This window comes from Bos taurus, chromosome 9 (assembly GCF_002263795.3).
Source record: "Bos taurus isolate L1 Dominette 01449 registration number 42190680 breed Hereford chromosome 9, ARS-UCD2.0, whole genome shotgun sequence".
In the NCBI taxonomy this organism is placed as follows: Eukaryota; Metazoa; Chordata; class Mammalia; order Artiodactyla; family Bovidae; genus Bos; species Bos taurus.
Window position 1 is genome coordinate 32157224 of NC_037336.1, and position 12749 is coordinate 32169972.

At 39.0% G+C, this 12749-nt stretch overlaps 1 protein-coding gene across 9 annotated transcripts in view; it reads left to right on the forward strand.

The window, feature by feature from the left end:
- The window catches only part of MCM9 (minichromosome maintenance 9 homologous recombination repair factor), a 126610-nt gene that overhangs the window by 57245 nt on the left and 56616 nt on the right, over window positions 1-12749 (forward strand). For all 9 annotated transcript variants that reach the window (XR_009495990.1, XR_009495991.1, XR_009495992.1 and 6 more), the window contains one exon: window positions 5860-6034. Coding sequence is in view for 4 of the 9 variants with exons in the window: in XM_059890139.1 (XP_059746122.1) it covers window positions 5860-6034 (175 nt within the window). In the remaining 5 variants the exon portion in view is untranslated. The remainder of the gene's footprint in view (window positions 1-5859; window positions 6035-12749) is intronic.

Genomic DNA, 12749 nt, shown 5'->3' on the forward strand with positions numbered 1-12749 from the left:
GCCTAGGTATAGTTTTGCTTTGTGTTTTTCCTGCTTTATAGTTGCTAAGTTTTTTGGATCCATGGTTTGGTGTCTGACATTAATTTAGAGAATTTTCATTATTGCTTCAAATGTTGCTTCTGTAATTTCTCTATTTCTTCTAGTATTCCCATTATACCCATTATATGTATGTTACACATTCTGTAGTTGTTCCATACTTCTTGGATATTCTGTTTTGTTATTTTCCAAATTTTTTCCTTTACTTTTCAGCTTTAGAAATTTCTGTTGACTATCTCTGGGTCAAGAAGATCCCCTGAAGTAGGAAATGGCAACCCACTCCAGTTTTCATGAACATAGGAGCCTGGCAGGCTGCAGTCCATGAGGTTGCAAAGAGTCAGACACGACTGAGCGTGCACACACACACACACACACACACACACACACACACACATACATACATAAGGTCCTCCTTGTTCTCAGAGATTCTTTCCTTAGCCATGTCCCTTCTACAAATGAGCCCATCAAAGGCATTCATCATCTGTAGTGATTTTGATCTCTAAAATTTCTCTTTCATTTTTTCTTAGACTTTTAACCTTTCTGTTTACAATGTCAGAGACAAACTTGATGTTCAGTGTGAGAGCCTGGTAGAGCTCCTGGAGGTAAAATTCACAAAAGTATGTGTACCCATGCCCTCCGTAACTGGGTTCCTAAGGAATTTTTAATTTTCAGAGTTGTCCTCATTGAGCCTCCAGAAGTTTGCCAGTTAGAGTTCAGGGTTTTCTATTCCAGCACTGGTGCCTGTGGAGGCCTCTGCTCTGGTAAGTTATAATTCTCCATCTTTCCAATTTCAGGGACAGCAGTTTGCCCTGTGACCTCATTCCTTTGATGGATCATAGAACAGGTGTTGATTTTTCAGTTGCTTAGATTTTCACTTATTAGAGTAGATTAGCAATTTCAAAGCCCCTTAAGTGCTGGGCCAGAAATCAGAGGAGCTCACATAGCTTTTTTCCCTATGTTTTCTTCCATAAGTTTTATATTTTTCATTTAGGTCTTTCATTCATTGTGAGTTAATTTTTGTATTAAATATGAAGTATGGAGAAATACTGATTTTTTTTTTCTTTTTTCATGTGGATATCCAGTTGTTACAGCACTGTAGGTAAGGTGGTTTATTTCACGTATGGCTTTTTTCAAGATTTTTTTTTCTTTACTTTTGATTTTCTAAAGTTTAAATTGTATGCCTGGGTATAGGTTCATTTAGTGTTTTCCTGCTTTTCTGTAGCACAAAGTGTTAGTAGCTTAGTTGTGTCTGACTCTTTGCAATCCCATGGACTGTAGCCCACCAGGCTCCTCTGTTCATGGTATTCTCCAGGCAAGAATACTGGAGTGGGTTGCCATTTCCTCCTCCAGGGGATCTTCCCAGCCCAGAGATTGAACTGCATTGCAGGCAGATTCTTTACTGTCTGGGCCACCAGGGAGTTTCATTTAGTGTTTTTCTGTTTTGCTATAACACAAGGATATCAGATTATCCTTCCTCCATAGAATTGCTTTTGCATTTTTATCAAAAATTACTTGACCATACATTTGTGGGACTATTTTTGGACTCTATTCCATTGTTCTGTCTGTTTATATCTTTTGTCCAGTACCACACAGAATTGATTACTGCAGCTTTGTAATAAATCTGGAAATTGAGTCATGTGAGACTTCCTACTTAGTTTCTTGTTTGAGTCTTCTATTTTCTTCTCTATATAAATTTTAGAATCACCTTTTCAATGTCCATAACAAGAAAAATCCCACTGGAATTTTGTTTGGACTTGCATTGAATCTATAGAGCAGTTTGGAGAAACATCTTAGAAGTATTGAGTTTTTCATTCTACAGGGCCGTCATCACCCTGATTCCAAAGCCAGGCCAAGACATCACATAAAAAGAAAATTATGGGCCAGTGTTACTGATGAATATAGACACAAAAATCCTCAACAAAATTCTAACAAATGGAATCCAACAACACATTGAAAGGATCATACACCATGATCAAGTCAGGTTTATCTAAGGAATGCAAAGATTCTTCAATATATGCAAATTAATCAATGTGATACACCATATTAACAAAAAATAAAGATCATGATAATCTCAATAGATGTAGAAAAAACTTTAGACAAAATTCAAGACCCATTTATGATACAAACTCTCCAGAAAATTGGCATAGAAGGAACCTACCTCAACATAATAAAGCCCATATATGGTAAACCCACAGCAAACATTATTCTCAATGGTGAAAAATTGAAAGCATTTCCTGTAAGATCAGAAACAAGAGTGCCAACTCTTGGCACTATTGTTCAACATAGTTTTGGAAGTTCTAGCCACGGCAATTAGAGAAGAAAAAGAAATGAAAGGAACCCATATTGGAAAAGAAGTAAAACTCTCACTGTTTGTAACTTACATGATACTATACAGAAAAAAGCCCTAAAGATTCTATCAGAAAGTTACTAGAGCTAATCAGTGAGTTTAGTAAAGACAGAGGATACAAAATAAATACACAGAAATCCCTTGCATTCATATGCATTAACAATGAAAAATCACAAAGAGAAATTAAGAAATTAATCACATTCACCATTGCAACAAAAAGAGTAAAATACCTAGGAATAAATCTAAAGGAGACAAAAGAGAACTATATACAAAAAAGAAATGAGAGATATATACAAAAAACTGTAAGACACTGTAAGAAAACTATAAGATGCTGGTGAAAGAAACCAAAAACAATATAAACAGATAGATTATACCATGTTCTTGGATCAGAAGAATCAGTGTTGTGAAAATGATTCCATATTGGAGTCACACCACTACCCAAAGCCATTTATAGATTCAGTGCAACCCCTATCAAATTATCAGTGGCATTTTTCACAGAACTAGTACAAAAAATTTCTATGGAAACACAAAAGACCCCAAATAGCCAAAGAACTTGAGAAAGAAGAATGGAGCTAGAGGAATCAACCTTCCTGAGCTCAGACTACACCACAAAACCACAGTCATTAAGACAGTAATAGTACTGGCACAAAAACAGAAATATTGACCAATGGAACAAGATAGAAAGCCCAGAGATAAACCTACACACCTATGGGCACCTTATCTTTGAAAAAGGAGCCAACGATATACAATGGAGAAAGACAGCCTCTTCAATAAGTAGTGCTGGAAAAACTGGACAGCTCCATGTAAAAGAGTGAAATTAAAAACACTTGCTAACATCAACATAAAGATAACCTCAAAATGGATTAAAGACCTAAGTGTAAGACCAGAAACTGCAAAACTCCTTTTAGAGGAAAGCATAGGCAGAACACTGACATAAATCACAGCAAGATTTATGACCCATCTCCTAGAGTAGTGGAAACAAAAACAAAAATAAATGGGACCTAATTAAAATTAAAAGCTTTTGCATGGCAAAGGAAATCATAAACAAGATGAAAAGACAGCTCTCAGAATGGGAGAAATTAATTGCAAATGAAGCAACTGACAAAGGCTTAATCTCCAAAATATATAAGCAGCTCATGCAGCTCAATATCAGAAAAACAAACAACCCAATCAAATGCTGGACAGAAGACTTAAACAGGCATTTCTCCAAAGAAGACATACAGATGGCCAACAAACACTTGAAAAAATGCACAACATCACTTATTAGAGAAATGCAAATAAAAACTACAATGAGGTATCACCTCACCCCGGTCAGAATGGCCATCATCAAAAAATCTACAAACAATAAATGCTGTCTAGGATGAGGAGAAAAGGGAACCCTCTTGCACTGTTGGTGGGAATGTAAATTGATATAGCCACCGTAAAGAACAGTATGGAGATTTCTTTAAAAAACTAGAACTAAAACTACCATAACACCCAACAACCCACTACTGGGCATACACCCTGAGAAAACCATATTTGGGGTGGAAGGGAGGTTCAGGAGGGAGGGGACATTTGCTTTACTTCACTGGCAAGAACCTCCAGTATGATTTTAAATAAGTGATGAGAGTGGATATCCATGCCACGTTCTGATCTTGGGGGCAAGGGTTGGGCTGGAGGTAAACATTCAGTATGTTAGCTGTAAGATTTTTTATAAATACTCTTTATCAGACTGAAGAAATTGCCTCTGTTCCTTTGCTTCTGAACACTTCTTTTTTTTTTTTTAAATCATGAACGATTGTTGAGTTTTATCAAATTTTTTTTTCTGTATCATTGAGGTGGTTGTTTGCTTTTTCTTCCTTAGTTTGTCAGTAAATTGCAGTGATTAATAGTTGAATGTTGAGTTAGCCTTGCATTCTCTAGATAAACTTCATTTAGTTATGATTTGTTATCATTTTATATATCCTTTTATTTGCTTTTATTTTTTAAGGGTTTTTTGTATCTGTGTTAATGAGGGATACTGATGCATAGTTTTAGTGTATCTTGATCTGCTTTTAGTAATCACAATAATACTGGCTTCATTAAATGAGTTAGGAAGTGTTCCTTGTTTCTCTATATTTTTGAAAGTTTTGTGTAGAATCGGTATTATTTCTTCCATAAATGTCTGGTAGGATTCACCCTGAAGTCATCTCAGCCTGTATGTTGCATCATTTTTAACTACAGAGTCAATTTTCAAAGTAGATACAGGATTTTGCAAGATATCTATTCCTTTTTAGATAAACTTTGTCATTTTATATATTTTAGAGAATGTGACTATTTCCCCTAAGTTAGAACATAGAGTTGTTCATTGTATTTTCTTATTATTAATGCCCTTAGTCTATAGTGATGTCCCCTCTTTCATTTCTGATATTTTTAACTGTGTCTTCTATTTATAACTTTTCTTCTTTTTCCTCCATCAGTCTAGCCAGAGGTTTATCAATTTTTATCAACAATAATTATTATAATTACTCACTCACTGTGTATCTTACACCTTTTAAAAATCTTTATTTATATTCTATTTGAATATCCAAGAATCTTTAAGTAAAATTTTCTGTCATCCTTTTTTTTATTGATAAGTAAACTGAGGCCTGGATAAATAATATATCCTTTTTTTTTTTGTAGATAAGTAAACTGAGACCTCAGAGATACTGCAAGTTCTAGACCACTGCAGTAAAGCAAGTCTACAGGAAGTTTTTTGGGTTCCCAATTCATATAAAAGTTATATTTATACTATAATGTAGTCTATTAGATATACAGTAGCATTACATCTAAAAAACCCATACATATTTAATTAAAAAGTACTTTATTGCTAAAACATGCAAATTGTCATCTGAGTAAGTCATAATCTTGAGTAAGTCATGATCTTTTTGCTGGTGGAGGTTCTTGTCTTGATGTTGATAGCTGCTGACTGATCAGATTGATGGTTGCTGAAGGCTGGGGCAGCTGTGCCAATGTCTTAAATAAGACAGTAACAAAGTTTGCCACACCAGTTGGCTCTTCCTTTCACCAGTGATTTTTCTGTAGCAGGCAATAATATCTGCCCACAGTAGAGCTTTGTTTAAATTGGAGTCAATCTCTCAAATCCTGCTGCTGTTTTATCAACTAAGTCTATGTAATATTCTAAATCCTTTGTTGTTCTTTCAGTAATCTTCATAGCATCTTCAGCAGTAGATTCCATCCCAAGAAACCACTCTCTTTGCTCATCATAAGAAGCAACTCTTCATAAAGTTTTATCATGAGATTGTAGCAATTCAGGCACATCTCCAGGCTCCACTTCTAATTCTAGTTTTCTTACTATTTCTACCACATCTTCAGTTACAATAGTAACAGCAAAGATCACTGATCACACATTACTATAAGAAATGTAATAATCATGAAAAAGTTTATAGGATATAAGCTTCATAGTTATAAGACATGCTTTCCAAATAAAAGCTAACACAGCTTGCTCATTTCCTTAGGTCTGACGGTAACTGCTGTAAAAGACTCAGGAGAATGGAATTTGGAGGCGGGAGCATTAGTCCTCGCAGATGCTGGCCTCTGCTGTATCGATGAATTTAATAGCCTCAAAGAGCATGACAGAACTAGTATCCACGAAGCAATGGAGCAGCAAACCATCAGTGTTGCTAAGGCTGGGTAAGTGTTTCTTTTCTCTAGAATTTATGGGAATAGTGAGATTCGTTCATATATGATTATGGGGAGATGTGAACCACATTGAACTGCAAGATGTTTGTTTGGTCCTCTAAGAGATTTATCAGTTAACCGCCACTTTAGTTTTCCCATGGAGATATGTGAAGAAGTAAAGACGAGCTGTTGACAAAAAGAAAAGGACCACTATAAATGTAAATTGACTTAATTCTTGGAGGGAACCTATGAAGAACTTTCAATGCAGCATTCAACTCATTCTCTCATTCAATAATTGTGTATCTGTCTACTCTGGGCACATACTATGTTAGGAATTTTGACAGGTTCAAAAGAAGGGGAAGAAACTGTAATTTCTGCTTTTGATGGCATTCTCCTTATATATCCAAATGGAAGATTTATCACAGTGTATGGAAAACTAATAATGTATATTAGCATAAGATGAAATACCTGCTGTGACTCAAGGAGGCTCAGAGGCTGAGGTATGTAAGCCCCTGACTGCACGTGACCAATGAGGAGGAAAATAGGTAGGTTCAGATAGGAATCCATTTGCCCAGGCCCTGAGGTGGTTGTAAGAAACACATCTGGCTACAAAGGCTGACCATCAAGCAGACTGCCAGGTCATCCAAGCAAAGAACAGAGCCAGAACCATCTCAGCCCTGTTAGAAATGTGAGGCCAACTGACCAGGCAGATAGGGCTGGCGGAACAGTCTTCAAACAGTAGTGACTACTTGGGAGTCGAGCAGACGCTGGTGGGTAGGGATTCTGTGGAACTGATTCATGCTGCTGCTGCGTCGCTTCAGTCGTGTCCGACTCTGTGCGACCCCATAGAGGGCAGCCCACCAGGCTCCCCCGTCCCTGGGATTCTCCAGGCAAGAACACTGGAGTGGGTTGCCATTTCCTTCTCCAATGCATGAAAGTGAAAGGTGAAAGTGAAGTTGCTCAGTCGTGTCCGACTCTTAGTGACCCCATGGACTACAGCCTACCAGGCTCCTCCGTCCATGGGATTTTCCAAGCAAGAGTACTGGAGCGGGGTGCCATTGCCTTCTCCAGGAACTGATTCATATACACTCACAAAAAAGGAAAGGGGAAGGGTGGTAAGAGAAAGATATGCCCAGAAGAAAAAGATTCAAGAAAAAGCTGCTGCTGCTCCTACCACTAAGTCGCTTTAGTTGTGTCCGACTCTGTGCGACCCCAGAGATGGCAGCCCACCAGGCTCCCCCATCCGTGGGATTCTCCAGGCAAGAACACTGGAGTGGGTTGCCATTTCCTTCTCCAGTGCATGAAAGTGAAGTCGCTCAGTCGTGTCTGACTCTTCATGACCCCATGGACTGCAGCCTACCAGGCTCCTCCACCCATCGGGTTTTCCAGGCAAGAGTACTGGAGTGGGTTGCCATTGCCTTCTTCGCAAGAAAAAGCTAGGCAGAACCATTATCAGATCTATTCGCTTCATTCAATGAATGATCATTCAGAGCCTGCCATTTGCCAGGCACTGGGCTAGACACTGAGAAGTACAGAGATGAATACACCACCATCCTTGAGGTGTTCACTGTTTTGTTGGAAAAGATGGAAGAGCAGCAAAGGGATAAGTCCATAATGAAAGTGTTAGAAGATACTTTAGAAGAATTATTGTTTCTAAACTCTTTATCAGAGAAATTAGAGATACAGTTTACTAAGTGTCTTCAAGTCTACTTTCTCTTCTCATTATGTCTCTCTTTAGTTAGCATGTTTGCTGGTTGATAGAATCTGTGGTTTGTTTTGATATGCCTTTTCCAGAGGCAGTCTGGGACATTTTGAAAGATTCCTGTGGCCTGCCAGGCTCCTCTGTTCATGGAATTCTTCAGGCAAGAATACTGGAGTGGGTGGCCATTCCCTTCTCCAGGGGATCTTCCCAACCCAGGGTTTGAACCCAGGTGTCGTGCATAACAGGCAGATTCTTTACCATCTGAGCCGCCAGGGAAGCCCCAATTAACCTTTAACCATCAGGGAAAATTGGAACAAGTGCTATGAACATGTTTTTGAAAGGGAGAAAATTAGCAGTGCTCTAGGATAAGCCACAGAAAAAAATCTGTGGAAGAGAAAATGCTATATTAACTGCTACTGCCTTACCCTCTACCAAGTGTGAATTAGTATGAACTTTTTGTGCTGTCTCCATAAGTATGTTGTAAGTTCTTATAACTCAACAGTGCCCCCACAGATTGGACAGTATTGTCATAAGCAGAACTACTTCATGTACCAGAAGAGTGCTTGTCACACTATTTGTGGTGATAGACTGGTTTTATTGTTTATATTTCAGTCTGTCACAGAGCAATATTTTTATAAAATGCAATAAAATTATTTTTTAATGAAATGTAAAGGCAGAGACATATAAAAACGTAAGCCTAAATTCTTCTTGCACTTGGCCTATAGAAAGCTGTACCTCTCTGCTCCTAATGAGAAAAATCCAGATAGCCCACAAAACTCGTGACTTTCCAACCATATCTGAAAGCTGATTTATAAGGAAATCACAGGAATTCAATTCCAAAATGGGACAAGCCCCTCCTAGGAGAGCTGAGGCACGCAGACTGTTCACCTTTGACAGAGCATGAGAGAAACCGGTGGCGGCCGTAGAAGCAAATAAGAAATAGCTACAAAATTTTAAATTTCCTGAAGTCCAGGTGTGGGATAACGTATCAGTTTAGAATAACTCTGGACCCCAAGCCCAAGGGGAGTTCTCACATGTAAGCTCTTCTCCGCAGGACTCCACAGATGCTCACAGGAAAAACTGAACAGGGCAGAGACTGGAGAGACCCCCCGCTTTGCTCATCACTCATGCAGGCCTGCTTGTTCCTGGGGACTAGGCATGAAGTCCTGCTGCTTACCCAGGCACACCTCTCATACAAACCAAAGCCTTTAACTCACTGAGGCTAGGGCAACAAACCCTCATCGCCAGGGCCCCTGGAGGAGGGCTAGAAGCAGAAACTCCTTCTGCCTCAGGAGGAGTTTAGAGAGTCTTCCTTCCTTTGCTCTCAAAAGAACCGGGCAAAAAGATGCTGCTTTGGGGAGAAGGGCAGAAGCATAAGCCATCTTCTCCTAAGGGGAGGGCAGGCAGATCTCTCGGGTCCAGGATTCTTACCCGGTACAAAGCAGAGGTGTGTACCACTCGGAGGATTCTCACCCGGTACAAAGCAGAGAGGTCTGTGCCACCTGGAGGATTCTCACCCAGTACAAAGCAGAGAGGTCTGACCACTGGGAAAGGAGAGAAAGACCCCTTCTACCCAAGAAGCATCACAGATACATGTCAGGGTTCAGCTGCCACCGGTGGGACAGGCAGGAGGCCTTACCACTCTCCCGCCTGTCCCCTCCGAGAGCAGGTACACAGCGCCTGCCAAAGACCAGGAGGCCAAGAAGCAGCCTGGTCTCCAAATAAGTCTAACACCAGTAACGAGCAATAGCAGTCTGCCACTGGGAAGGTGCTCGTCCCCAGTGAGGAAGTGAGGAAAGAGACCCCTCTGGTGCAGATGTGCAGTGACTCCTGGAAGCTGAAAGCAGAGCAGAAACTCAGAGAATAATCTTCCAGCTTTGCACCACAACCTCCACAGTAAGCGGAGTAATTACTGCAGTAATTCAACACCAAAAGAATTGGAAGTCTGTGGTGCACTGAGGGTAAAGATCGTAACTGCAGTGCCAGTGCTCAGACCAGCTGTGCCAGCCTTAAACTATACATGAAGTGGTGTGGTATTATTCAAGCGTGGACCATAATCAATTAAAGACATAAACACTGGAGCAACCACTAGAAAGTAAAAGAGATAAAAACTAAAACTAATAAGTGAGTTGTAGAGATGAAATGACATAAATAATTCAACAGAAGACAGGGGGAGAAGAAAAAGGGAACCAAGAATAGATGAGACAAAGTGAATTAGCAAGATGATAGATTTATTTATTTGTTTACTTGGATTGCACCAAAATTTTTAACTTCTGAGTATGAAAGGATGCAACAGAGTGAAAAGTTAACATGTTGAGTTGGAGAAAATATTTGCAAATCTGAAAAGGAGTTAATAACCAGAATATATAAAGAATTCCTACAACTCAGCAGCACAAACCAATCAAGTTAAAAACTGGACAAAGGACTTGAATACACATTTATCCAAAGATGATTTATACATGGCCAGCAAGCACATGAAAAGATGCTCAGCACCACTAATCATTAGGAAAATGCAAGTCAAACACAATGAAAAATATCACTGTACAAATGTTCTCATGGCGATCATAAAAACACAAAAACACAGAAAGAGCAAGTGTTAGTGAGGGTGGGGAGCAATTGGAACCCTTGTAGATTATGTAAATATGAAATACAGAATGGTGTAGCTACTATGGAAAATGGTTTTGTGATTCATTTTCAATTTTGCAAGGTAAAATTCCAGAGACTGGTCACACAACAGTGTGAATGTATTTAACACTATTGAATGTACTCTTAGAAATGGTTAAGATGGTGAATTTTATGATATGCATTTTTTACCACAATAAAATGTAATATACAAATTTGAAAAAGCATAACCCATTCACATTGTTATACTACCCTTTATGTACTTTTAAAAAAGTTTTCTAGCCAATATCGTCAAGGTCAGGGTGAGAAGACACCTAAAACTGTCCAAAATTACTTTCCTTCGTTTGTATATAAAGGTGCTCACAGAGCACCTTGTGTTTATGAGCTCAGTTGAGTCTCCAAAATAGTTTCAGAATTATTACACCAACTCCATTGTCAATAACACCAACCACAAAGAAAGTAAGTAATATTCAGGCCTTCTTTGTGGTCTTTTTGAGTTTAGAATATATTCCACTATAGTTATATATGATCAGGGTACATGTTCAAAAGTTAGTAGAGTTCTTTTCTTTGTGTGGTCATATTACTGATTTGATACACAGTTAGGAAACATGTTTTTAAACCTATGTTTGCGTTCACTTTTAGAGTTTGCCTGTCATTCTTTTCGGTTTAATTTTGTTTTCTGAATTTGTAAAATATATTTCAAAAATCAAAACTATTATATCAGGGAACTCCCTGGTGGTCCAGTGGCTAGAACTCGGTGCTTCCATAACATGAGGAATGGATTCAATCCCTGGTCGGGGAACTAAGACCCAACATGCCTTGAGATGCAGTCAAAAGCAAAACTTTTATATCAAAGAGGTTACACTCATATCCCTACCTCTTCCATTCTGTTTTCTCCTGTCCCTTCAGATCAGATCAGATCAGTCGCTCAGTCGTGTCTGACTCTTTGCAACCCCATGAATCGCAGCACGCCAGGCCTCCCTGTCCATCACAAACTCCCGGAGTTCACTGAGACTCATGTCCATTGAGTTAGTGATGCCATCCAGCCATCTCATCCTCTGTCGTCCCCTTCTCCTCCTGTCCCCAATCCCTCCCAGCATCACAGTCTTTTCCAATGAGTCAACTCTTCGCATGAGGTGGCCAAAGTACTGGAGTTTCAGCTTTAGCATCACTCCTTCCAAAGAAATCCCAGGGCTGATCTCCTTCAGAATGGACTGGTTGGATCTCCTTGCAGAAGTCTCAAGAGTCTTCTCCAACACCACAGTTCAAAAGCATCAATTCTTCGGCACTCAGCCTTCTTCACAGTCCAACTCTCACATCCATACATGACCACAGGAAAAACCATACCTTGACTAGACGAACCTTTGTTGGCAAAGTAATATCTCTGCTTTTCAATATGCTATCTAGGTTGGTCATAACTTTCCTTCCAAGGAGTAAGCGTCTTTTAATTTCATAGCTGCAGTCACCATCTGTAGTGATTTTGGAGCCTAGAAAAATAAAGTCTGACACTGTTTCCCCATCTATTTCCCATGAAGTGGTGGAACCGGATGCCATGATCTTCGTTTTCTGAATGTTGAGCTTTAAGCCAACTTTTTCACTCTCCACTTTCACTTTCATCAAGAGGCTTTTGAGTTCCTCTTCACTTTCTGCCATAAGGGTGGTGTCATCTGCATATCTGAGGTTATTGATATTTCTCCTGGCAATAAACCTTTTTCACTGATTTCTGATTTAACATATTTTTTTTTTGCAGAACTAAGCAAAGACATGTCTCTGTACACATGCATATCTCCCCTCTTCTTATGCAAAACATGTCATAATATAAATGCTCTTTGGCACTGCTTTAGTGATAATTATTACATGTAGTGTCCTTATTATCATCTCTTTCATATTTTTTAAGAAATTCTGCAATTTTATTTTATACATCCCCTTTCTCACAAGATTTGTTTTAAACAGTTTTTAACCTCCAGGTAGAAGGATCTTTGGAAAATTACTGGTGTTTTGATGGTGCTATTAATTTCTGGTTTCATTGCATTCTGGTCAGAGAGTGCTATTTGTGTTATTTCAACTTTAAGGAACTTCCTGAGGCTTTTCTCTCTGTGGCCTGACACTAGGAGAGTTTCATGACTGGCCCATCTGTGCTTGAGAAGTTGTATTCTCTATTATCAGGATATAATACACAGAAACACACATTTAAACTGTACCTTATAAGATCTCCTATATCTGTACTTAATCTTTTGTCTGCTTGATGTGTCTTAGGCTGAAAGTGGTTTGTTAAAGTCTCTTGCTATAACTGTATGTCTGTTGTTTTCTCTTTGCATTTCTCACATCAGAAACTTTGAATAACATTCTGCTTTATCAAGGTAGTTGCTTTAGCTTTGCACTTTGTGTTAATACTATGTGGTC